Source organism: Echinops telfairi, unplaced genomic scaffold (assembly GCF_000313985.2).
Source record: "Echinops telfairi isolate 266 unplaced genomic scaffold, ASM31398v2 ScPeMD7_7469;HRSCAF=8507_0, whole genome shotgun sequence".
Lineage (NCBI taxonomy): Eukaryota > Metazoa > Chordata > Mammalia > Afrosoricida > Tenrecidae > Echinops > Echinops telfairi.
In genome coordinates this window covers 60,432,127-60,459,530 of record NW_022111372.1, presented here as the reverse complement: position 1 = coordinate 60,459,530, position 27,404 = coordinate 60,432,127, and the positions used below count along the sequence as shown (strand labels likewise).

General features: G+C 44.2%; 1 protein-coding gene across 1 annotated transcript; it reads left to right on the top strand.

The window, feature by feature from the left end:
• Positions 1-394: 394 nt before the first annotated feature.
• On the top strand, positions 395-20,950 carry RARS1 (arginyl-tRNA synthetase 1). The gene is made up of 15 exons (XM_004696774.3): positions 395-453; positions 2,657-2,791; positions 4,659-4,847; positions 6,341-6,449; positions 7,383-7,483; positions 7,877-7,998; positions 9,123-9,243; positions 11,565-11,694; positions 12,556-12,660; positions 15,127-15,305; positions 15,860-15,969; positions 17,670-17,775; positions 19,385-19,557; positions 19,936-20,183; positions 20,739-20,950. Exons 1-15 carry the CDS (start codon positions 409-411, stop codon positions 20,846-20,848), a joined length of 1,983 nt encoding a protein of 660 aa, XP_004696831.1. The 5' UTR covers positions 395-408; the 3' UTR covers positions 20,849-20,950.
• Positions 20,951-27,404: the final 6,454 nt, after the last annotated feature.

The following is a 27,404-nucleotide window of genomic DNA, read 5'->3' as shown; positions in this document are numbered from 1 at the left end:
TGCAGAAGGGGGCAGTGCATCCAACGAGCTAAGGAGCAACAAGGACTTCCAGTGACCACCAGAATCTAGGAGAGAGGCATGGCACCGATTCTCCCTCAGAGCCTCCAAATGACCTGTCCTTGTCCATGCCTTGTTTGGACATCTAGTGACCATCTAGCTTCAGATGCCCAAGGCCACTCTGATCGCATTCCTCGCAATTGCTCTTCCCTCACCTCAAACGCTCCCCTCACCTCAAACGCTCCCCTCTTGTGACACTTTCGCCGCTGGTTCTCCGCGCAGTGATTCCTGGATCCCGCCAGGGGGCAGCAGAGCCACCAGACCGACCTGAAACAGAAGAGGTTTCCGCTTCCGGGCAGGACGGCCTGTTTCCGCTTCCGGCCAGTTAGCCTGTGAGGCGCTGTCGGGAGGATGGACGGGCAGGTGGCTCGGTGCTCAGCGCGGCTGCTGCAGCAGGTCGGGCCACGTGGGGTCGGGGGGAAGGCCGGGAGGGAAACGAGGTAGCCCCGGCTCCGGCCCCGAGGGTGCCGGCAGCGAGGCGAGGGCCGCCCTGGCCCCGCTCAGACGCGGGTCGCGAGGCCCGGAGACGGGCCTGAAAGGACACGGGTGGCAAAAGAAAAGCCGGTCATTCCGACCCCCAGTGGCTGTCATTTGCTGCGCAGTGGAGGATCCCACCCTCGCCCACCCCCACCCCCAAACCATCGTCTCTGGCGTGCGGCTGTCCCCACGGCCCCCACTCTGCACACTGGGCAGGCTCACATTCTTAGGGCTCGGGCGAGAGGGGGACGTGTGACACGAGGCATCGCAGCCCGAGACCTGTGTCCGGTTTGCTACGTCACCACCGTTCTGTTGACCCGGAGCAAGAAGATTCTTAAAGAGCGCACGGTGCTGCCCCTGGGCAGACAAACGAGAGTTGGCTTGCCTTCGTTGCCTGGGGCAACAGCAGTCCCAACTTAAGAAAGTGGACTCGATCGCCTATGCTTACATTGGCGGGATGACAGAAGAGTACTTTGCAGTACTCACATCCTGGGAACTGACTCCGAGCAGTTACAGAACTTTTCAAGTCACGTGGCCAATTAATGCTTTGTGACTGCTGACTTTGAATTTGCCAAATCACTGGGCTAGTTTACACTTCGTGATTGCAGAGTCAGCGGTCACAAAGTACAAATGAGCCGCACATCCTTGTCGGTGTGGGGATAGAATTACCATCTCACTGGGTCATCATAAGAATTATAAAGAAAACACGTGGAGAATGGTTAGCTCCATGCCTAAAAAATAATGTGTGTTCGTTCATGGCACCCTATTGTGGCTGTTGTTCAAACTACGGATCACCTTCCCTCTTGCATTGTGCAATTAGGCTGGAAGTTTCATTTCTTTCTGAATGAACATGTCTTTAGTTTGGGATATTAGAATACAAACAGGGGAAATCCTAGTTCCAGAAAAGCCCAAAGGCATGCATTAGACCAGAGCTAATTTGGATGTGACAGAAAACGTTTGCTTTTTTAATGAGCCTGACGTCATAGGGTTTGGGAATCAAAGCAGGCTGCCTGATGCTGTTGGTTCCAACTCAGTAGTGACCCCCGATAGGGCAGGGTAGGAATCACCCCACAGGGATTCCACAGCTGTGCTCTCTAATTGCACTGTGGTTGAAGTGCTAGGCTGCTACCCAAAAGGTCTGTAGTTCGAACCCACCAGTTGCTCCAGGGGAGAAAAATGGGGCCTTGAGAACCCCATGAGGTGTTCTACCCTATCCCGTAGTGCCACTGTGAGTTAGAATTGACTTGACACCATAGGTTTGAGTCTTGACAAATTAGCATATCTTCTTTGGTGGGTTCACACTGCAGATCCTAGGGTAGCTTAAGCACTGTACCTCTGTCTATGTTGATCACCCATAAACTTACCTAGCTCTCTGACTAAATTCAGATGGTTTATTGAACCAAGGAAAGAAACCCGGGATGGGAAACTGATGTGTTACATCCTTAATACTCCTATGTTTGTCTCCCGAGTACACATTCAGGTTTCCCCTGCTCTTTGTAAGGACAGCATTCCTATGAAGCCGATCGTCATTGGAAATGGCAAAAAGGGAAGCTTGACTAGTTTATGTGGGGAATTTTTTTAGCATCTCCAGACCCCAAAAATAACCTGCCAGATAACCACATAAACCTACAATTGCTCTGGCAGATGTAGTTCAGAGCTATGGCGACCTCCTGCTGGGTGTGGTTCCCAGGAAAGGAGCTTGGCCAGCCACCCTCGCTATGTGGAGGGCCTTTTGCTGTGGAACAAATGTTAGTTTTGCATCTCACCTTTTTTCTTCTTTTTTTTTTAAATCAAAAATCCTTTTCAGGTGTCTTTCTTTTACCAAAACAGGTACGGATGTAGGTCTGTTAGCAAAGTGAAGTGGTGAAAAGCAAACTTTCAAAAAGAGGGTCTGCCTGTACTTTGATTTTTCTTATCAAGGGTGGTATTCTAATATCTGTAAGAGCCTCAAAGGGGCGGTGTATGAGGGGGGCGGGGCCAGAAACCACAGTTTGTGAAAGGACAAGCCCTTGAGTTTTAGCATATCTGTCATACCCTGGTGACAGGGTAATTTATGGTACCAATTAAAGTAATTAGAGTCATAGGTCATATTGCACCAACAAAAATTCCTCTTCCTTCCCAGGAGAAAGAGATTAAACTTCTGACTGCTGAAATTGACAGGTTGAAAAACGGTGGCTATTTAGAAGCGTCTCCAAATTTGGAGCAATTACAAGCAGAGAATTTAAAATTGAAATATCGACTGAATATCCTTCAAAAGGTGAGTGCGCTGGCTTATTCTGTAACTTCAATCATTTTGTCTCAAAATTGTTGCCATTGAAAATTCTGGAAGTACCCCCAGTGGAATCTGGGCATTAGACAAGTTATGACTGAGTCGTTACTTGGTTCTAATAATGGAGAAGTCGGTGTCCCATTTTAGTTCTTGTTAAGGCCCTTGAAATCCTACCTCATGCTAAATGTTAACTACATTAATACTTTGGGGTTTATCAAATGGTATAATTAATGAATGGATTGAAAAGTTTTGACAGTAGGATTCAGATAAGGTGAAGACATTTAACTTATTTTCCCTCAATGTTTTTAGAATATCTTCATCTTCACCTCCCCTTCCCATCACTTCCCCCCTGCCCAATAGCCTATGCTGTATTTTTTAATGACCTCTTAACCTAAAGTAGTATCACAGTTTTGCCAAAAAATAATTAAATGAGCTTGCTGCCTTTGGCATTTTAGTCATTTGGCCTGTCTTTCAGGTCTGCTGATGACACAACCCAGAGTGTGCCTGCCTCACACCTATAATTGTTCTTCTGTGTGTGTGTGTGTGTGTGTGTGTGTGTGTGTGTGTGTACTACTTGCGGTGAGTTGTCCTAGCATGACATCCTTATCCCAAAGCTGACCTCATTCACTCATCTTAGACTGCCTCCCTCAGCTCCTTGAAATTTGGTCGTCTGTTGTGCTTAAATGCCTTGTCTTTGAATCTTCTAACATCACAAAATTTCTTTCTGTGGAACCTCACTGAAAAAAGAAATCTCATATTTCTGGTTGCCTATCTCATTCTGCATTTGCTTATACTTATTCCCTGTGAGATTTCTTTCCATTGAACAAGTACTCAGTGCCCAGTGCTTGCCGAGAAGTCCCCAGGGGGTCCAGTGGTTAGCATATTTGCTGCTAACTGATATGCTGGAAGAGCTGGGCAGCTTCTGAAAGAGCACTGGGGACCGGCTCTAGCACAGTTCTCAGATACACAAGTGCTCAATGGAATGACAGCTGGTGCTGTTTTCCCTCAGAGCTCTGAAGGGAAAAAATACAAAAGGAAGTACAGCTTATTCTATCTACTATATGTTTCTTAATGCGAATTGAACTTTGTATGGGGTTGGTAACTAAGGGGGTGCTGTCAGTGTAAGATAGTGCAGGTTATTGACATTGTGATTAACACAGAACTGATTGGTGTAGGCACTATTTTCATTTTCACTCTTTTAAAAGCATGTTAGTGTTCACTCACCATTTCTTGATAAGCTTTTATATGGCATCCAGGGACAGAACCATGAACAAGATCCTTGTATCCAGAAATCTAGAGAAGAGGCAAATGGTTTATGTAATAAGTGCGATAATAAAGGTAATTAAAAGCCATCATAAGGGAATGTATTTCATTCTAAAGAAAATCAGAAATGAAAGGTAGGGGAGTCTTAACATGAGATGTTAAACGGTGATATAAAACTTTTCTCTGATCTCTGAAAAACTGATACTACTGCCACTGTCCCCTGTCAGTTTCTTGCTTTGAAGAAGGTCAGTGTTCTGATAGAGTGCATTGTTTTGTGCATTGAGTTCCCAGCATTTGCAAAGAAGTTATTTAGGATTGATTTTATGCTAAGATTCAGTTAGCCCTGTTTACTCCCTGTTTCACCTTTCTCATCTGACTAAATACATGCAGGGCATTTTCCACCTGCGTTATAGCTCATGTAGGATGGGCTTGTACCATGAGGTGTTTTATGCTACACCAGATAAGAGAGCATCGCTCTCTGAGTAGGTACTGGCTCTTCTCAAGACATTTGAAAAATGTCCTGAGTATTTGGGGAAGTTTTATGTGATGATGTAATACTTTACTGACATAATGCCTCTTTTTTTTCTGATAGAGCCTTCAAGCAGAGAGGAATAGGCCGACTAAAAACATGATTAACATCAATAACCGCCTACAAGAGGTCTTTGGTTGTGCCATTAAGGCTGCATATCCAGATCTGGAAAACCCTCCTCTGGTCGTCACCCCAAGTCAGCAGCCCAAGTTTGGGGATTACCAGTGTAACAGTGCTATGGGTATATCTCAGGTGATGTATTATTTTGTGTTATTATTAGAGATTCCATCTCACTGAGTAGTAGCATTGTCGTTGCCACTTATGTACATAAACGGCACCAAACGGAACCCTCAGTGCAAAGGGCATTTTCAACAGGAAGGGCGTGTATGCCTTTGATTTTTAAAAAACACACATATTGAATTATCAATTAAATTTTTCATGTATTCTCAATAGAATAATAGTGATTACATATCATTGGAGCTGTTTAGCGGTCTTAAGTTTGTTCTGTTGCCCAAAGATGTATGTTTCCCATTTTTGTTTTAAACTAAGCATAATTTCTAGGTACCAATATAAAGATAGGAGACTCTTGTTTGGTCCCATTTTACTATACATTTTTAATGTAGGGCCACTGTTTCACAATAAAATCAGAACATTTTGAGCAGTTGAGGGCATTAGGATTCGTAGGCACCTTCCCTCCTGTTTTATCCAGGATCACTATGTCTTATTGCTGAGTGTTAGCTTTCCTTCACATTGTTTCTCTTGCAGATATTTGATGACATTTATGGTGGTTTTGAGTTTGGATATACATCTCTGATTTTCAGTCAAAAGATTTCTCCATTTTTTATAATGACGTTGTCCACTGTGGTCATGGGGCCCTGGTGGTGTCGTGGGGTATTCGTTCTGTGGCTAATGAAAGGTCAGCGGTTTGAAACCACCAGCGGCTCCTCAGGAGAAAAATGAGAGACTGTCTACTCCAATAAGGAGTTACACTCTGGGAAACCGGCAAAGGAAGTGCCACGCGTAGAACTCTTTTATAGTTCAGAATTAAGTAATTGCCTCTGGTTTGAATGTTTACATTTCCTTTCCTTTGCTGAAAAGGATTGTTTCCCTAGACCGTGGTTAGGTGTCTGCATTGGGTTGGGCCGTGGTGGTGTCAGATGCCATCGAGTGAGCCACCACTCGTCGCTGTGTATGTGTCTCATATGACACATACATATGACAATAGCTGCCTGGCCCTGCGCTGTCGCCACGGTCACAGCCATGTCAGAGCCCATCGTTGCGGTCAGCATGTGAATGCCTTAGTGGGGATCTTCCCGTTTTCTTCACTCACTCTCCACTTGCCCAAGCATGATGTCCTTCTCCAAGAAACGGTCCCTCTTAATAATTTCTCCAAAGTATTTAAGATGAGGTCTCACCGAGCCTCACTTCTAAGGCACATTCTATCCATACTTCTCCGGGGGCAGCTTCGGTCATTCTCTGGCCGTGGTATGTTTAGTGTCCTTCACTGGCACCGTAATTCATCGGCAGGTATTGTAAAAGCACCATCTATGCCCCAACTTCTGTAAAGTCTGCAGTCTTGGATACACTGTGAGACAGTTCTTTGTTCAGCAGGGTTGCTATGGTCAGAATAGGCTCAGGGACAGCTGGTCTTTATCCCCCAGATTAGAATATTGCAGCTTTCAAACTTGGACAAGTAATTTGCTAAGACCTGCTAGGTAATGGATTGTTTTTAAATTGTGTTGTAGATGCTCAAAGCCAAGGAGCAGAAAGTTAATCCAAGAGAAATTGCTGAAAATATCACCAAGCACCTTCCAAGTAATGGATATATAGAAAAAGTTGAAATTGCTGGTCCTGGTATGATACAATATTTTCCTTCTTCTGTAGTTGTAGTCTTGCTGGTTCCTTTAAAAAACTTAAAAATTTTTTTTAAATTTAAATACTTGTTTAAAAAAGTAGATATAGGATAAAAACTTGTATGTAGGTAAACTTAGAATGCATATGAATCAACAGAAATTGCACTTACAACAAGCTAGGTGTTTGTTCTGATTTTGTGTATTTCATTGTTATAGTGTGTACTATATACAATGTTGTATCGTGTGACTTGGTGATATGATTATTTTCAGATGTTCACTAGTGGGTGCTCAGGGTGGGGTTCTCTGGTGAAAACACTTCCATCTAGTTGGGATGGGCCGGTCTGGAGTCATCATGGAGAGAAACGTGAGGGCAGGGTTCAACCCCAGCAATGTTTGACACTGGTTTTGAGCACATGCCCAACGTCCATTACAGCTTTTACTTCATTACAACACCAACACTGCCAATAAAAATTGCATTTATATAGATTCTGATAATAAAAGGCAGCAATAATGACAACTTGAGAGGTTCAGCTTATGTCAAAACCAGTTTAGAGCAAGCTGGTGACGGCACCTTGGATTCTGAGTTGGAGGTTTCCTAACTCTATGACTGTTTCTCAGCTACCTCATAGCTTCCCGGCCCTGGGTTAATTGCTTTCCCTCCCGGTGATTTAGTTTTCCACCCAGCGGAAAAAGGAGAGCTCCTGGCAGATAATCCCAGACAAAGGGCTTCTGTTTTCTGTGGAGAGACAGGCACAGTTCTGAACGAGAAAGGGCCTTGAGTGCAGGAGGACGCTTTCCGGAAAGTGGACCGCGGTTATGTGCTGAACTGCCCACCTGCGCTATTGCAGTCCTGAAGTTTTGCCGGAGCCAGGCGAGCACTCTGGACCCCGAGAGGGAGTGCTGTCTAATAGCTTCTCTCTTTGGCTGTCATTAGGCTTTATCAATGTCCACTTACGGAAGGATTTTGTGTCAGAACAGCTGACCAGTCTTCTGGTGAATGGAGTTCAACTACCTGCGCTTGGAGAGAATAAAAAGGTAAACTTGCAACCTTCTATTTGAAATAGTAGTACTTTAGAAGTTATACAGGAAAGTCCTGTAACTGGAAGTACTGTAACTGGTAATAATTTTCACTCTTTTAGATTGAAAATGAATTGTTACTATTTGATGAGCATAACTGAAATGTAACCTTTCTCCTGGGTCTTGCTTGTTGTATGAGAGGGTTTTTTAAAAGTTCGTGAAAAAGTGGAATTAAAAGGTAATGTGATAATTTTTCAGTTAATGTACTGGAAGATGAATCTGAACATCTACCACAGTTGAATTACAACCCACACCAATTTTTGGCTGAAATCGGTGTTTTATTAAAGAATGTACATGGTAGCACAAAATCTAACCTCTTTTTAAAACGCTCTTATTTTGCTGTCTCCCCAGGTTATAATTGACTTCTCCTCCCCCAACATCGCTAAAGAGATGCACGTGGGCCACCTCAGGTCCACCATCATCGGGGAGAGCATGTGCCGCCTCTTTGAGTTTGCAGGATACAGCGTGCTCAGGTGCCCAAGTCCTGCTTTTGTGTAGAGGTTTCTGTAGAAAACGAAGCAGCCCGTTTCATCGGATATCTTAGAGTGGTGCATAAACTTGGTTCTGCTTCATAATCACCCAGAAAACATTTTAAATGAATAATATCGTGGCCCCTCTTAGATTCTGTGTGGATGTACCACGGAAAGGCTTCCCGTTTATTCCACAACTGTTCATTGAATGCCTCCTGTAAAACAAGGGTCTATACTCTGGTCTTTTCTGTTAGAGACGGAGGTAGACAAGTCTATTGTAGTGGGCTTTATAGGCCACCAAAGAAGATTGAGATATTGTTTTAACTATAATCGGAAACCTTTAGAAAACCTTAATGAGTTGGACAATGTGATCTAATGCCAAAGAAGGGAATCTCTCAGAATTTCCTGAGGCTATCCAGTCCCTGTAGAACAGTGGTTCTCAGCCTTCCTAATGCCACGACCCTTTAATATAGTTCCTCATGTTGTGGTGGCCCCCAACCATAACATTATTTTATTGATACTTCATAACTGATTTTGCTGCTGTGATGAATCGGGCGACCCCTGTGAAAGAACATCATGGTGTAGAAGAACCTCACGTTTGGTAAAGTGGAGGGGCGGGAAAAGAGGAAGGCCCTCAAGGAGATGGATGGACACAGTGGCTGCAGCAGTGGAACAATGAGAGGATGGTGCCCGTGTTTTGTGTGGTCGTGTGTAGGGTCTCAGTGGGTGGGAACCAGCTCGCTGGCACCTCACAACATCACAGTAACTCCGTTGAGAGATGACCTGGTGTTGTGGGATTGGATAAAATCAGAGAGGGATGAGAAGTGGTTGGATTGACTTATATGAGGGAACTTCAAAAGGTTCTTAGGAAAATGAAATGAAAAGATAATGGGATTTTTCCACACATTTTTCAAAGCCCACTTATATTTGAAAAATGTCCGTTGACACTTAGGAACTACTGGTCTACTTTACACTAAGGTGATTGGTTTAAAAGTTAAATTTCCATAAAACTGGTGATAGCAACCATGGCTTCAGCCGACAATTAGCTACACCGAGAAGTGAATCACAGTTGATGGCTCTGCCCCTTAAGCATAGTATCACTTGTTAAAAGATTCTGTGTTCTTTAGATTGAACCATGTAGGAGATTGGGGGACGCAATTTGGCATGCTCATCGCTCACCTGCAAGACAGATTTCCCGATTATCTAACGGTTTCACCGCCTATTGGGGATCTCCAGGCCTTTTATAAGGTATAATAAACTGCTTCTTATTAACTCATTTGAGTGCTTACCATTCACCATCGTTATATATTGCCCTTAAGGAGCTCATCATGATATTTAAAGCTACTGTTGGATTGAATACAAGTTGTTCATCTGCCAAAGGCTGTTGTCTGCTCAGAACCTATTCTCAACAGGAATGACACTTTCTTGAGTTTAAACTGGATTTGCACCTATTCCTGCACACATTGTATTTTATTATGTGTGGGAGCAGCACTGCACACACACCTGTCTTCTTTGTTTTCTGTATTGCTGTATGCTAAAAATTCTACCATATCCCCTATTGTTAAGTGAAGTTAGGGTTTTGTTGTTTTAGTTTTTTAATACTTTTTAGCATTTTAATTTTTTGATGCTTGTTTTCCCCTTTCTGTTTTATGTATTCTGAAAATGTTACGTAAGAGTCGTTTTTTAAAAAGAGAAATGGACCACCTACCATTTATATAGATTTTCCACACTCTACTCCTTGACATAATTGTGGGCAGAGTTGCTGTGTGCGTATTGTAAGGGGATTTGCTTCTTCCTTTTTTGTTGGCCTTACTTACCCTTTTACTGTCAGTGTTTTCATGTTGCTGTGTGGGGTGGCTCAGCAACGTTTGAATCATTGTACCCCCCTCGTTTATTTCATTTTTGCCAAATTTTATCTATTTTGTAAAAACTTTGAGCATACAGGGGTTTTTTTCCTTCTAAAAATTAATTTCTGAAGTAGACAACTTTGCAGGACTAGGATTCCTAAGTGTCAAAAAAACTTGTAAGAGATTTTCCTGTTTTAGTTTGGTTTTAGCTTGCGTTTTCTAAAGAGAAACTGAAAACCAACTGAATGTCCACTGATGGGAGATTGGTAGATAGTGTTTAATTATCCATTTGAACTCTGTGCCTGGTGTATGATAAGGCAGATCTACGAGTGCAGAGAAACGTTTGTAAAACACCACTTACTTCCAAACCAGAATAAAGAGAGGCATGACCCGCTTTCACGGAGAGATTGCAGTCACAGTGATGATGATCGTGGGTTTCAGAGGTCAGTCTGTACAGCAGCAGGTGGCCTCCCTGCTTCTGGGCTTGAACACCCAGCCCTGCAATCCACAGACCGTGGTTGCCCAGCAGCAACCCCGGGGCTCTGGGAAAAGTCATGTATATTTCTAGTGATTTAAAGAATGTGCATCAAAAAAAAAAAAGAGAATGTGCATCTTTCAATTCAAGTTTGGAGCCCCCTCCTATGTGTATTTGCAAAGCTATGTCTGGAATTGTGCACCAAAGTAGTATCATTGGTTTGTTTGGAATAGTGGGGTTAACTTTTTTTTAATATGTAGTAAATAGCTGTTGCTTTCAAATTAGAGATAAAAATAATGAAAGCAATTTTCTTTTAACTGAAATTATTCCTCCAAGACCATATCCAAAATAGAAAATAGCTCCCAGAAAAATCTGACTCTAACTAAAATAGCTTTTGATTGATAGTCTTTGAACATCAGAGTCCTGCCTGGTAGCAGGCATCTATGAAGTGGAAAGGTGGAGGGAGAAGCACGATAAATGTATGTTGTTCAAGAAAAATGGTTTCACTAAATTTGTTTTATTGGTATATCATGTGGTGTAGCAATGTTCTTAACTTTCTTTTTTTAACAGTTTTATTGACTTATGTATCACATATCAAGCGGCTTAATCATCCATAATAAAATTCGTGCAATCATCTCTACAATCCATTGCAGAATATTTCCTTCTCACTCATTATTTACTCTCCATTCCCCCATCCTCCCTTACGATGCCCCATCCAGCAACTCGCCCTGTAGACCTACCGGTCCTACCTTTCATACACAGAAAGTCGTACAAAACACAATCACATAACATACAAAGCAAACAAACCGAAAAATCAACAATGACTAGACAAAACATAGAAAAACCTCAGAGGAAGCACAGAACTGAAACAACTGAAACGGGTCTAAAGGAAGATCAAACAATACGGTCTTACATTTTAACCTAATAGCATCTGTCATAATCAACTGTACAATGTTCTGTGTGTGATAGCAAAACAGTTCACATCCCTCAACTATGGTCAGAGGGATTCGCCAGAGATTTAATCCATGTGGGACATGGGTTAAATGGATTTGGGGCTCTCACTGTCATCCATAGCTTTCTGCAAACTGGGTGTTCACAATTTAAGCTCGGATACTATTCCCTCCTCTGGATTTGGGTTCTGTTTATTTTATTTATATATATTTTTTATAAACTTAAATTTTATGTTCTTACTGTACTAGAAATAGAGTTGGATTTTTTTTTAAGCCGTACTTTTTAAAAAATCACAGGAATCCAAAAAGCGGTTTGATACAGAGGAAGAATTTAAGAAGCGAGCATATCAATGTGTAGTTCTGCTTCAGAGTAAAAATCCAGATATCTTAAAAGCTTGGAACCTTATCTGTGATGTTTCCCGCCAAGGTAAGTTTCTGGGCTTTGTTTATATAACAGTAGGAAATACTGCATATAAATTTATGGAGTCTTTATTTCTCTTGACCTTGAATGACAGTTTGTTTTTAGTACAAGGGAGCAGATTATTTTCCTTTAGAAGAAAATTTTAGAATTCTAAAACTGAAACACCTAATCAGAAAGTTTAACAGAGCGACACAAAATTTAACTTTCTCAGAATTCAACAAAAATTAGTTGAAAAATATTTTAGAAAAGATCCTATTCATAGAAGCAGTCAAAGCTATAAAACAGACAACCAGCAAAGGTGTATGCGTATATATACGACAGGAGGGAATGGACTGTCCTGCCAAGTTCCCTCCTATAAATCCGTGTCTAGTGTAAAGAGTTTCAGGACTTCGTGGTGGACAGAGTAATGTTCAAGAACACACGGCTCTGCTAGCCTGCTGACGGCAGTTTGCAGGACTAGGTGGTGACCTGTATTCGAATGCTGCTGTAGAAAAGACGGTGGCACTGGGACTCCGCTAGACAGACAGGTGCGTGGCACAGAGGAGGAAACACTGAGAAAAGGCCGTCAAGATTTGGTCTTCAAAAAAATTTTTTTTATCTTCAGGTAGAAATGTCTGTTTTGCCCCATGTAATATAAGATGTACATAAACATGTACATTTAGAAAAAATGTAGATGGGGAAAATAAAAGTAATAGTCCCATTCGCATATTTTGTTAGTATATCTTTCATGGTTTCAAAACATCACTGTATATTAAGCTACTGCATGCATTTTTATGCCTTTAATTTCCTTCCACGTTTTAACTAATGAAATAAACGGTTGTTTTAAGTTCTGATGCACTTCCTAACTTGCTCACATTTTCCCCTTAGAGTTTAATAAAATCTATGATGCATTGGACATCTCTATAATAGAGAGGGGGGAATCCTTCTATCAAGATAGGATGAACGATGTTGTAAAGGAATTTGAAGATAAAGGTAGGCATTGTTCCTTTTACTTTTTTTTAACTTTTTACTTTGGAAATTTTTAAGTAGAAGTGGAAAGAGCAGATATTGTCACCTCCCCCCCAAAGCCATGTCCCCACGATCCAGCTTCAACGTTAGGAGTACTAGCCTGCCACGTTGTATCTATTCCTTCCCATACACAGTGCCTCCTACTAGGTCCTATAATTTCATCTCCAGCTTCCCACCTATCTCTAGCGTATCAGCAAACCTCCTGCAAACATAATGCCATACTACACACACACAAATACTTACTCAGAATCACACAGGGTCCAAATTTCCTACTATGACTCTTTTTATTTATTTATTTTTTAAGTTTGTTCCAGTCTGCACGTTACATTTGTCTGCCCTCTCTCAAATTTCCGTACGTCCCTAGGTTTCCTTCCCGCCCTCGTTTCCCGTTGAAGACACTGGGCATTGTCTTGCAGAGTTCGCATTGCAGTTTGCGGCATGCAGTCCCTCTGACTGTGTCTCTGAAAAGCCTGCTGTCAGAGTCTGCTTTGTGTTTTGTCAGTGTAGAGGCACACAGTATGTAGTGGCTGTTTAGGATCGTTAGCTCACAGTCAGCAGGTCAGGGTATTGTCAGTCTGGTCTGTCCATTAACTTCCCCAGTCAGACTGTCCTGGTTTTAGCAGCCACTGATGATCATTATTTCAGTAGAACAGGCCTGGGAGCCTCTTTTCTGCCCAGGGCCATTGGGATATTTACAACATGATTCATGGGCCACACTGGTCAAACATCGCATGAACTCTCCCCGATTGGGATAGCTAGAGTGCTTCTCTTTGGTGAGGCATCTCATGTTAGCTAAGATTGGTGATCTGGAGGGCCTTAGACTGCCAGAGGGCTGGACTGTCCTACCCCTGCATTAGAGGATAGAAAACAGTAGTAGTCTGCCATTTCTTTCTCCATTTGTCGCTGGACTTTACCAGTGCAGAGATTCCTCACGTAATTACTTTGTTCATACTGGGGTACAGTTAATATGAGATGTGTACCAACTGCCGCTCTGCCTTTGCATGATTCTGAACTGCTTTGCATGATTCTAGACCATATAAACGCGTGGTTTCTTTCTTTGATTAGTGGATTTTCAGAGTGATGAATTAGTTTCATAGTACCTACCAAATGATTGGTTGGAATTTGGTATTATTATGACCTCAAGGGTTTTCACATATACATAATCAATTGCCTGTATTATTTATGGTGCTCACTTGGGCTCCTTTTTCACTGATGGAACCAACCCCCTCAAATCGACATTCCTGGTTTGATTCCATGCAATCCCTCCTCCATCTGCATTCTCTGTCCCTTGAGCCCTGTGGCCTTTCACAGTTCTTTGCTTCCTGGTCTACCCTAGCCTGGGCTCACTTTGCTCGGTTCCTGTGTGAGATCTGACACTAACCATTGTACCACTTCTCATGACAGTTGATAGATCCTACCATGTTTTTTCCTGGGCTCTTTTTTTTTTTCTTTTTTCAGAACACTATTAGAGACCAAAAAACAAAACCACACTCAATGCCATCATTGAGTGACTTGGAACAACCCCTTGTGGGTTTCTGAGATTTTAACTATTTACTGGGGTAGAAAGCCCAGTCTTTCTCCCTTGGAGCTGCTGCTGGTTTCGAATTGCTGGCCATGTGGTCCACAGCCCAGCTCACAACCACTAGCAACCACTACTTCAGCAGGGCTTCTGTTGGAGAAAGCAAGGTGTAATGGGCTATGCACGGAGCTGTTAACCCAAGGTCAGCACTTTGAACCCCCTAGTTGGCTCCACGGGACCCTTCGTGGTTACAAATTGGGCTACTAACTACAAGTCCTCAGTTCGAAACCACCAGCCACTGCTTGGGAGAAAGACGGGGCTTTCTGCTCCTATGAAGAGCTATGGTCTTGGAAACTCACAGGGACAGTTCTGCCTCATCTTATAAAGCTTCTGTGAGTTGGCATCGACTCAGTGGCAGTGAATGAGTGAGTTTGCTCCACAGGAGAAAGATGAGGCTTTCTGCTCCTGTAAAGATTTAAAGTCTTGAAAACCCAAAGGGGTTGTTATGTGTTGGAATGAATAGAAGAGGCCACGACAAAAGATTCATCCCTCTCTGTTCTGGGTCTGCTGAGCACATGGGCTTCAGTGAGGTACTCTGGGAGGAGTTTGGAAACATAGCATTAGTCCACAAAGCGACCAGGATAGCTGGCCAGAGCCCAGAAACACCAGGGCTCTCCACAGACTTGACAAAAGCCATGTCCCCGGTTCCTAGTAGTCCGGGGTGAGGAGAAGCCCCGTGTTTTTTAGCAGCTCTAATGAATACCCTAGAGTGGCTCAGCGTTTGTGTTCCTTCAGTGTTCTTTGAGGGGGGCGTTGTTTGTTTGTTTTCTTCTTTATATAAAGTACCTAATTTTCAAAGTGATCTTTGAGCTGTTTTAATAGTTTTTTTGCCCCCGCCCCCACCCCCCCAGGACTCGTGCAAGTGGACGATGGCAGAAAGATTGTGTTTGTCCCAGGGTGTTCTGTACCATTAACCATAGTCAAGTCCGATGGCGGTTATACCTATGATACATCCGACCTAGCTGCTATTAAACAAAGGCTGTTTGAGGAAAAAGCAAACATGATTATCTATGTTGTGGACAGTGGACAAGTAAGTTGGAAGATTGGTGGATGTGCTTACTCTGAGTGGAGGGACAGAGCACGGTGGGTTTGTCAGTCGGCACTGAACAGCTGTTTTCCCAAAGCCTAAGGTTCAGGAAATGCGTCTTGGGCCAAGGCAAGCCTGAACACTTCCTTGTGCGGCTTCCGAGACGGGAAGTCATCTCTGTGCCCTTTTCTGTTCACTCATGGTGGTGTCGTCACGGCTAGAATTTCATTCAAGTCACTGCACGTGATCCTGACGTTCACGCATGTCATTCAGAACCTTGCATGTGATTCCACTTCTGCTCACATTTAAACGCACCTCATTCAAAAGTATGTTAGGATTGCTTAGCCGTGTAATCAGCATGCCTTTTAAACATTATGAACATAGAGATTGTGATCATCTTAATTACTGTTTCCCACATGCCAGAACTGAAAGAGCTTTTATATTTATACTTGCCTCGCACATTTGTAAGTGATTTGAATTTTATAAACCTTTATCCCTAAGCACTAGCAGAGCCTGACATTGATCTACTTTAATGTTCTCCTTCTTTTCCTTTGTAGTCCATGCACTTCCAGACCATATTTGCTGCGGCTCAGCTGATTGGGTGGTATGACCCTAAAGTCACTCGCGTGTCCCACGCTGGCTTTGGTGTGGTGCTGGGAGAAGACAAGTAAGTCTGACCAGGGCAGTGCCACGCTGGCCTCCTCCCAGCTTTCTCTGCGAGCAGCTGAGTCTCATTTGATGCAGTGTCAGGGCTAAGAAAGTTCACAGTGCGTTCACACTTACATCTGCTGTCGTGGGAGTCTATACAGAAGCTGAATGAAAGCCAGACTATAAACCTAACAGTTATAGAGTGGACTTCCATTCCCACAGAACTAAATTGTAGATATGTAACCAAGTCTCCGCAAAGTGCAGACAGAATGCTCAACCATTTCTCTTTCGAGCATTGTGTAAATTAAATTGTCTTTTCTAATTGATGCCTAGGATGGACTGCTTTCAACACACCTGACGATGCTAGTCCACCTCTCAAATACAATGCGTATTCACATCTGCACACCACTCACCCTCTCAGGGGTTTGGTTGTTGTGTCTGTTCCTACTGAACATTTATAAAACAGAGGGAGTTATAAGCAAATATTTATATCGTGTAGTCTTCATTTCAGAGGCATGCCTTCTTTCCACAATCCAATGCCTTCCAGTCAGCAGTGTAACCAGCATGCCCCTTAAACACTGTGGCATCTTAGATTGGTGACCAGGCTCACAGGTGACCGTCATACAAAGTTTGTGTTGTAATGCTTCTGGAAAACCGCACGAAGTAGCTCAGGCGAGTCAGTCAGCCAGTGCACACACCCTCATTGCAGAAGGCAGGCAGGTGTTACATGACTATAGACAGGGGGCATGAGCGTGAAGGGCGGCCTCCCGGCACATTTTGACTGGGCTTTCTGGTGAGTGTGGCTTCACCATGGGCCCCTGGCAGTTGGGAGACACTCAGGGAGCAGCACGAGGAAAGGCCTAGGAGTCATTGGCACACGGGGGAGTAAGAAAGGCCTTCTAACGCTTTAATCTAATGCAAGTCCTGAGTACATAGCAGCGATAGAAAGTATTATCTTGGTAGGCCTGTGCCAGATAGGAGGGGGCTTAGGTAGTAGCACAGTGGGTTATGCATTGGCTGCTAACCATGGGCTTGGTGTAGAGCCCACCACCAGCTGGCAGAGGAAGAGGAGGCAGCTGCTCCCAGAAGGGTGGACAGTCTAGAAACCCTGGGGAGCAGTCCGCCTGTCCAGGAGAGTGGGTGTGGGTTTTAAGTAAAAATGCAGGTGCTTCATTCATATCCTTGATACGCTCAGAGGATTTTTTACTTTAAAAAAGAGAGAATTGTGTGTATAGAGCTCTGTGAATCTCTGTGCGTTTAATAAATCTGTCCTCAAAAAAGTACCCAGAGATCCTCAGACTGGGTATGAATGGGGTGCTGGTATGTCCTGTTAGTGATAGTTCCTTGGCGAATTCTAATCTGTGGCTACGTTCGTTACCACTGAACATGAGAAACATGCGTGAGCTGTACTTTGAGTTCCAGGAAAATGAGCAAATGGACAGATGTGTGCTTCTCCTTTAAGGACTGGATTAGAGGGAAAAGGGGAGGCTTGGAACTGAGAGCTAGGGATAAGAGACCCTTGAGAAAAGCCGAAGCACTTCTCTTGGCACCTTCCCTGCCTGCCAGTTGGAAGCCTGGAGAATCCTCTAGATGAGGGGTTCTCGGGGAAAGTACACTGAGGCGTGAAACAGGCCGGGGGTGCAGTCTGGTTTATTTTTGAAGATTTCTGAGTTGGAAGGTCTACTTCAAAATCTAATCAAGGCTTTTGAATGTTGTTAGGAAGAAGTTTAAAACCCGTTCGGGTGAAACAGTGCGGCTTAGAGACCTTTTGGAAGAAGGTCTCAAGCGCTCCATGGACAAATTGAAGGAAAAAGAAAGAGACAAGGTACGCAGAGGCCTTCCTTGCACGTCCCCGTACTGTGCCCTCTGAGGGAGAAGGGGACGCGTCTGCATGGCCGCAGAGCCCACGGCCTAGTCTCCTGCGTCTCACAGGGTTGGTTTGGCTACAGTGGGTGTGGTGTTTACTTTTTAAAACCTCTTCAGTCTGTAAAATAACTGTGCTCTTCCCCTGGGTGTCCTGTTGTCTTGTTCTTCCCCCACCCCTTTCAGTACGCCTTGCTGTTTAGCAAGCATCTTTGTTGCTAGTGGATGGCCCGGCATTATAAGGTAAAAAAGTTGTACGAGTTCGGAAGGTTGTTATCATCTTCCAAAAGTGGTGTTCTCCCTGGCTAAGCGTCTTCATCCTGGAGAGGCTGGTCTTGGGCTTTGTTCGTCCGACCTTTCCTGAAGCAGTGCTTCCACCGGTGGGACTGGGCGTTCTGTGCTTCCCAACAGAGATTCTGTTTGGTTTCCCCCCCCAAGTCTAGTGCATGTTGGCCTTGTGAAAATTGGAAGAAATTTTCTTATCTCAGGTTGTTGTTGGGTTGGGGGTGGGGGGGAGTTGATTCCCTTCTCTTGAAAACTCCCTAACTTCTTTGGCAGCCTCAGACTCTGGCCTCTTCTGTCTAGTAAAGCCACTTCTTTCTCTGCATTCCTCTCCTCGCCCCTCTCGCCTAGCCGTACAGTGATTGGGAAAAGCCCTTTCTCTTGCCTTCTCTCGGGATTTCCCTTCCCGATCCTGGTGTCGTCATTGTAATACACTTTACCCAGCTTTTCATAGCGAGGCACGCTGTCTCCGAGCGTCTGCCTGCCCGAGCCGGAAGAGAACCCATACTCCTTCCCATGTGCCTGACCGTGCGCCAGGTCCCCACTCAGGCTCTTCACAGCTGATGCCTTCATTTAAAAAGTACCAAACCGTTGCTACAGACCCAGCCGGGCACATGGCAATGCGAGGTGTGTCCGTAGGGTTTGCAAGGACAGACAGGGTCTTCAGAAGTAGATCAGTGGTCTGTCTTCCTAGGCACTTCTGTATAACATCAAGCATCTCACCCTTTCGTTAGCAACCAAGACTACTCACAGTTTGTACCACCTAGGGACTCTTCAATTACTATTTGGCTCTCATTTATTTTTATTATGCTATATAATTATATTCCCAATGAGCTACCTCAGAATCCTAGGGTTAAGTGAATATAAACTCTTAATTGGTTCATAATAGTCTCCTTAGGAGCTCGTGGCACTAAGGATTGAGCTGCTAGACACAGGGTGGATCATTCACAGCCAGGCTGCACCCATAAAACTTTAGTGTCAGAAACTCGTGGTCACTGGGAGTCAGACTGGGAGGTGGGGTGGGGTTAGGGTGGGGGGTTGTCGTGCATCTCCTGTGTACAGAGTATACTGGTCGGTGGTATTTAAACTGATACTTGGCATTTTCCAAATCAGGTTTCTTAAATATTCTTAACTGGGTAGTACTGAGTTTTATTGTTCTGTCTTTGAGCTTTGGCCCATATTGTACTACCTCAGTATCAGCGTATGGATAAAGTGGTCCATGAGATGCTCGTGACCCAAAGGCAGGAGCCGTCACCTCTGAATGAAGTCTCCTTATGGTTTTCCCAAAGGTCTTAACCCCCGAAGAACTGAGGGCTGCTCAGACATCTGTTGCCTATGGGTGTATCAAATACGCTGATCTTTCCCATAACCGGCTCAATGACTACATCTTCTCCTTTGACAAGATGCTGGATGACAGAGGGAACACGGCTGCCTACTTGTTGTATGCCTTCACTCGAATCAGGTGATTGTGGGCACTCGGGGGAGTGTGGGGTCCAGCTTCTTGTGCGGCGTGTGAGATCTTTAGTGTTGGGTTCGCTTTTAAAATGACAAGTTCCCTCTTTTCTAAAAGAACCTCTAAGCTCTCCCTTTCTCTCTGGCAGATACTCCCCCAGACATCCTTATTTAAATTCTGGGCAGTGATCCCCTCCTGTTGTTCCTGTTCTGAAGGTGACATTCTGTAGGCCATGTTATCAGTTCGAATAGGGAGCCGGCCTGAACCGCTTCAGCCTTTGTCTAAGAACATCTTTGGAACTGGTGGCAGTAGCTGGCGTATGTGCTTTTGAGCGGAGGAAAGAGCCGTCCGCACCGAAGGGAAACTGGGTGTTGCCTGGTGTTGCAGGTCCATCTCTCGCCTGGCCAATGTCGATGAAGAGATGCTCCAGAAAGCTGCGCGGGAGACCAAGCTCATCCTGGACCATGAGAAGGAGTGGAAGCTTGGCCGCTGCATTCTGCGCTTCCCTGAGATTCTACAGAAGATCTTAGATGACCTGTTTCTACACACCCTCTGTGACTATGTCTACGAGCTGGCCACGACCTTCACAGAATTCTACGACAGCTGCTACTGTGTGGAGAAAGATCGGCAGACCGGTGAGCGGCTCAGCCAGTCCAGGCACTGACTGCCTGGGAATTGTTTTCAAATTCATTTTGTTAGTGGAGGGCGAAGGGGGTCTGTTTTCCCCCAAGCCCTGGCAGTGTAGACCACATCATACGTGGCTGACAAAACCTGAACGCGTTGCAATCAGAGCAGAAATGAAGTCCTGCCCATGTCGCTCTCCTCCCTCTCAGCTCGGGAAGACGCCGGGCGGAGCATAGCCCAAAGGGCCCAGAGGACTGAAAATGGCTCTTTGCGGTTCTTCATGATGGCACCCACCTTGGGGACATTCTTAAAGAAACATAAAATGTATAGTTTTAATACTGCAGACTCAGACCTCTTTGTCTTAAATAGCTGTTAAAACCCAGTTGCTTAAACAGAGGCCCCTTTATTTCTGCACCTTTCTTTTTAGTTCAAAGTGAAGGTGTTCCTAGCTCAAGCCCCAAAACCTGTGTGAGCCATGCTACTCTATAGTCATATCCAGGAGTAGCGGATGATGTTAATGATTTTCGAGCAGAGAAACTAACACTGTCTCTTTTCTCTCTTCTCAGGAAAAGTGCTGAAGGTGAACATGTGGCGGATGCTGCTGTGCGAAGCTGCCGCTGCTGTCATGGCCAAGGGCTTCGACATTCTGGGGCTAAAGCCTGTCCAGAGAATGTAGTCCTTCTTGAGTTTGAGCACTGTGTTTACCAAAGTGGCCATTGGCAGTGTTTGCATTTTTACAATCGTGGACATAAAACAAGCAAAGAGCATTTGTCACCTACTCATGTATGATGTGGTTCTTTGCAACACCTAGTGTTTTGAAAGGCGGGGGGAGAGAGGGAGATCACTTTCACAACGATCCGTGTTTCTGCTGAGTATTAAACCAAGCACATCTTGGCGAGGATAGATTTTCATCATTTAGTTAGAATAAAAGCCTCATTTGTGGAGACCTGCTTTAGAGCCCAGCAGTGCTGCACAGCTCTGTGGCTCCATTAAGGGCCCCAGTGACTCGGAGGTCCAGCACTGAGCTGTGGAAAGAATGATCGGCAGTTTGAACCCACCGGTGGCTCTGTGGATCTGCTTCCATGAAGGATACAGCCCAGAAGCGCTGTGCAACACTTCTGTTCTGCGGAGTTGAGCCGATTGAAATCAGCTCAGTGGCATCCACCGCCGCCACTGTTCGTTTATCCCTCACCCCATTTCTCTGCCCTACACAGAAGAAAACGGAGGCGCTCCGCATCTACGGGACACACCGTGCATTCCTCAGAACAAAACCGCGATGTGGCCTCTTGGGATCCCTGATTCCCAAATGCAAGATTTTTTCCATTCTAGCAACAGATTGGATTGACAAAATAACAGCCCGGGGCTGTGTGTGTATGTGTGTACAAGGGAGGCGGGGGGTAGGGGTGCAGATTAGGTTGAGCATTTTCCTGAAACCTCCAAATCACTCTTCACATCTCAGTGTTAGGAGTTGGTCACGTGGCCCATCCTAGATGCAGAGGAAGCTGGGAAGTTTCCAATTAGCAAAGGATTGCGATCATTGGCTTAGCTCGGAAGCATCTCTTGGGCTTGGCATGTTGTCTCACTCAGTGAAATGTTGGCACTTTGGGCAAAACAAGCTGGGGCTGCTGGTGGAGTGGTGAGGACTAATAGCAGGCTTCCTGGGTCAGTAGTTAATGCAGTCCGCCAACACTACCACAGAATTTTGTGAAGATAGGAGATTCATGTAAAAAAGCAATTGCAATACCTGGAAAAACAAGTGCCTAATAAACATGACCTGTTTTGTCTAGAGCTGTTTCCAGAGGTTTTTAAGCTAAAGGAATCGTAGAGATGACGTTCCTGAGTACTAATAACAGCTGCATTTACAAGCACGCATGTGTAGATCGGAGTCTAGCAGTTTCTAGGCCTACTCACTGCAGAAACAGCCTTACTCGGTTGGGTCCAAGGGTCAGATTCTGGAGATCGTATGGGCTAAAAGCAGTTCTAGAGTTAAAGAGAAAATAAAGACTTAAATTTACCAGAAGTTATGGTTCATGTAGTAATCCATCAGCATGCCAAGACTATCAATATGTATCTGATTCTTTCATCTTTTTTAAAAATTAGATTATTTTATTGGGGGCTCTGTGTTAGTCCAGGTAGATTAGAGAAAGAAATTCATAAACAGATAAGTGTATAAGAAAGAGGTTTTTCTACAAGAGCAACTGTGCGCTAAGAAGACAGCCCAGTCCAGATCAAGTCCGACATTAGTCTATAAAGCCCTCTTCAGACTCATGAAACGCATACAATGATGCCAAATCCAGGAAGATCACAGGCCAGAGGGTGGGAAGTCGTAGGTCCAGTGGTGGTGTAAGCATCTCAGCACTGGCCTCTCCGCATGGCTTCTCCACGTCCAGGGTTCTGGCTGCATCAGGGTAGATCCATGTAACTTCTCAGGGATGTCTTACAGGGAGTCCGCCTTGTCAGTAGTGAGTCAAAGAAGTGAGCCTACAGAGTCTCTTGCCTCCAAGGAAGAAATCCAGGTGTTCCCAGAATTCTCAGAAGGGCATGCCCACATAGAGGCCTCATTGGCTATATCCTGATTGATGGCTAAAATCCACCCCTACACTCTTAATCCTCAAATTGACACCAGATTATGGTTTACAGCTCTTACAACAATCTTCTTTCATCGCTACAACATATTCTCATCTACTTTATAGAGAGATAACAAACACATGATGGAAACTTTGCTGTAGAAAAAAAGTCTGGTTAGCGTTAGTTTTTAGTCCTTGTGTCCTGTAAGGTGCCTATGAGTTGGAATCAACAGGAGGTTGGGTTTGGGTTGCTTAGGATAAGGGGATTCCAAAAACAAAGCTAGTTGGTGTTTCATTCTCGCATTCACGTGAAGGTGCCCTATCTGACCCCTCCCAACAGCCTTCATTTGGCCTCTAGAGTCAGAGGAATTGATGGGTCTGTATGCAACCAGAGCGGTGAGACTGGGAGATGGCCCTGTACCCGCTGCTGTCCAGTCAGTATAATTAAAGCACTGCTCTTTCGGTGGCCTGCAAGCTAACCTCTGGCTTTTAGGAAATTACTGTTATTTCATCAGGTCTAAACACCATGAATTGTGAGGCACTTTTTTCTTACAAGACTGCAAAAGAAGAAAACTTGGCCAATTAAACTGACAACTTTCACCTAAGTTAAAATCTTCATTTTATATTTTAAACAAGTCATATATTTGAGTCTTTTATGCAAAATACTAGTCACATTGGGAAATTGTATGTCAGCTCAAAAAGTTAAGCTACGATGGCCCAGCAGTTGCACTCAATATGTGCACATGGGACTTGCAATTACGCAGACTGGCAGATGCACTCCAGTGCTCACTGCAGCTGTTCGCAGCAGGCAAAAGACAGAAACAACCCAACGCCCACCTGACGCTTGGATAGTGTCGCTAAGAGTCCCAAGATAGGCAAAGATGAGATCAGCATTTACGCGTAGTTATGAAGTGCGTGTGGGGGAGGGGGGAGTGTCCAGTGTCTAAAGAAAGTGGGGAGGCATTTATTTAGGTAGCATAGAGTTTTATCAAGGTGGGAGTTTGGAGAATGGATGTCCATGGTTGCACACAGCACATTTGCTATAAGTGAAATTTTGTAATTCAAAACATTTATTTTTAAAACACTAAACAAATTTAAGGATATTACAATTGAGATAAATTGGTTAGTATGCCTTCAACATCAAGCGTCCCACTCTTATGCAAATGGTGACAAACAAGCCTCAATGCCTATCTACACATCATCATCCTCTTGACAGGAAGGTGTAGCACCTTGAATACCCCACTGCTGTCTTCAGGATTATTTTTAAGCCGCTGACACCTCTGAGTTTCGTAGCTCTTGGGAAAGCGGCAACTGTGAGTGTAAAGCACCCCAATCACAGAGATGGTAAAATGTGTCTCCTGAAATCAGTGACGGAGCCCCAGTGGCATGGTGGTTATATGTTGGGCTGCTAACCACAGGTGCAGCAGTAGACCCCACCAACCAGCTGCCCCTCGGGAGAAAGATGAGACCTCCTGCTTTGATGAAGCTTCAGTCTGGGAAACCCACAGGAGCAGTTCTACCCCGTCCTAGAGGGCCGCTATGTGTCACCATCAACTTGATCGCAGCGAGTCGTGGTGCTGGAGAATCAATGAACACAGTAAATGAAAACACTTTAGCGTTTGACCTGGCATGAGTGTCCCTTATGAGTTCCAGTTAAACTTCCCTTTGTGGCCTCAGCCTCAACCCCTGGGGCTTTGTAGAGGTTTGCTGGTAAGTGGGAGAATAGAAGACGCAGAAGAGAAGCTGACTTGATATCATCTCAGACCTTAAACTGCCCTGAACTGGGCCCTGGGACTGCATCATCCCACTGGCCACCTGGATGTAGTTCCTACTAAAGGATCTACCAGGGCTCCTCCAGGGTGGACTTAGTTCTCGTCTTTTATTAGAAACGAAGGGGAAACAGGTGAATTCATGGATCCCTGTTGTTAGATACCATCGATACCATCCCTACTCATAGTGAGCTTGTGTAGGACAGAAAAAACTGCCTGGCCTTGAGCTCCATCCATAAATAAATGTTCAACATTCAGCCATCATTTCCTGGTCTCAGGGTGAAATTGTTTTAGGCAAAACTCAGGATCACAAAACAACCAATTTTCAAACTTCATGAAATCAATTTTAGACTCCAAGAGTACAAACATGCATAGCTCTTTTATACCCTTCCCTCAGACTCACAGGGTGATGTCGGAAAAAATAAAGGGAGTCGTTGTAAAAGGCCTGTGATTGCTCTCCTCTGAAACCCAAGGTCCTTTCCTTTGCAAAGATTCTCAGACCGTGAGAATGTGAGAACCTCGGACACCAAGTTACTCGGTTTCTTTACCACGATGAATTGCAATGGCCTCGATGGCAGTGAGCTTGGAGGTGACCGCCTCTGAGCCCCACCAGTTGTCTGTCAGCTTGTCCTACTGTGGGGACTTGTGTGATGCTGGCAGCTATGTCACTGGTATTTCAAATGCCAGCAGGGCCACCCACAGGGAACAGGTTTCAGTGGAGCTTCCAGACTAAGGACAGACAACGAAGAAGAACTCAGCTCCCCGCTTTGGAAGAAGTAGCTGCTGAAACCCTTACGTGGAGCTTTGAAACACTGTCAGCTACTGAAGGCCTAATGAATGGAAAGAGAGCGGTCAGAGATGGCCCCTGAAACTGGAAGGCACTCGAAACGTGGCTGCGGGCTGAGGAGGAGCTGCTTTCTCTAACTGAAGTCCACCATGGTGACCTGAGTGGAGTAAAGCCGGGGGAGTGGAAACGCCGGCATCTGCGTTTGCTGAAGGCTCAACTCGTGAGAAGAAGCAGCTGCAAACACCGAATCAATGGAATGCATGAACTATGAATCTAAGAAGATTGGAAGTGAAAAAAGCTTTATATAGGCATTGGAGCTGAAACAGATTGGTACTGGATCATTTTGATTCAGGAAATCATATGATTTATGATGCCTGACATGACAATCAAGAGGAATGGCGTTGCATTCACTGAGAAAGATATTTCAAGGTCTACTTTAAAGTGCAAGGCTGTCTGTCTAAATTAAGATAATGTCCTTTGAGTAAATCTAATCAATACAATAATTCAAATGGATGTGCCAACTACAAAAGCTAGTGATGAAGAAATTGAAGAAGCCTACCAATGGCTTTAGTCAGAAATTGCTCAAATATGCAATCAAGATGCATTGCTATAAAAGATGCATTAAAAAGCGTTGCCAATTGGATTGCAAAGGTTGGAAACAACGAGGAAGGAACCATAGTTGAAAAACATGACTTGGCAATAGAAACAAAGCTAAAGATGACATAATAAAGTCTTGCAAGACCAACTTGTTTGTTGCAATTACCTTTCTTCAACAACACAACATGACTATACACATGGACTTCTCCATGTGGAATACACAGACATCAAATTGACTGCATCTGTGGGAAGAGAAGCTCATTATCAGCAGCTAAAATTAGGCCAGGGACTGGCTGTGGAACAGACCATCAATTGCTCATGTAAATTCAGGATAAAGCTGAAGAAAATTAAAACAAGCCTATAAGAGCCAAAATATGAACTAGAGTCTATCCCACCTGAATTTCAAGAATATCTCAAGAACAGATTTGTTGCAGTGAACACTAATTATGAGCCATGGGAAGACATCAAAAGCATCATTTGTGAGCAAATAAAAGGTCATTAAAAAGACAAAGAAGAAAAAAAAGATCAATGTGAATGTCAGAAGAGACTCTTAAACTTTCTCTTAATTGTACAGTGGCTAAGACAAATGGAAGAAGTGATTAATCCAAGAGCTGAATCACAAATTTCAAAGGGCAACTCGAGAAGACAAAGTCAACTACTGTAATGAAATGTGCAAAAACCTAGAGATAGAAAACCAAAAAGAAGAACACACTCAGCACATCTTAAACTGAAAGAACTCAAGAAAAGCCCAAGCCTTGAGAGCTACTGTAGGCAAAATACTGACTGATGCAGGAAGCACGTAAGAAGATGGAAAGAACACAGAGTCATTGGACCAAAAAGAACCAGTCAACATTCCACCATTTCGGGATGTAGCATATGAGCAAGCATCGATGATACTGAAGGAAGTTCAAGCTGCATTGAAAGCATTAGTTAAAAAGAAGACTCCGGGATTTGATGGAACAACAATTGAAATGTTTCAACAAGTTGATGAAGCACTGGAAACACTTACTTGTCTATTTCAGGAAATTTGGAAGACAGGTACTTGGCCAACTGAGTGGAATAGATCCATATTTATACCCATTCAAAAAAAAAAGGTGACCTAACAGAATGCTCAAATTACAGGAAAATATTGACATCGCATGCAAGTAAAATTTTGCTGAAGATCAGCTAACAACCATTGTAGCAGTAGACTAACAGGGAGCTGCCCGAGGTTCAAGTCAGAAGCAGAAGAGGGTGCATATCATTGCTGGTGTTAGATGAATCTCGGCTCAAAGTAGAGAATACCAGAAAGATGTTTGCTTGTGTCTCATTGACTGTGCAAAGACATTCAACTATGTGGATCTTAGCAAACTATGAATAACCTTGAAAGGATGGGAGTTCCAGAACTACATATGCAGGAAGGAGACCAAGGTTGGGCTCTATACACGATCTCAGATTAGCAACGCCTACAAGATTGACTCTGGAACCCTCCACCCACCTCAGGGGACTCATGACCTTGAGGCCCTGGTACCC

Excerpts from the sequence above, each read along its gene's own strand:
- RARS1 (XM_004696774.3), top strand. The coding sequence starts at position 409 with ATGGACGGGCAGGTGGCTCGGTGCTCAGCGCGGCTGCTGCAGCAG. Across the intron at positions 12,661-15,126 it reads AAAGGAATTTGAAGATAAAG|GACTCGTGCAAGTGGACGAT; the intron begins GTAGGCATTGTT and ends CCACCCCCCCAG. Across the intron at positions 20,184-20,738 it reads GGAGAAAGATCGGCAGACCG|GAAAAGTGCTGAAGGTGAAC; the intron begins GTGAGCGGCTCA and ends CTCTCTTCTCAG.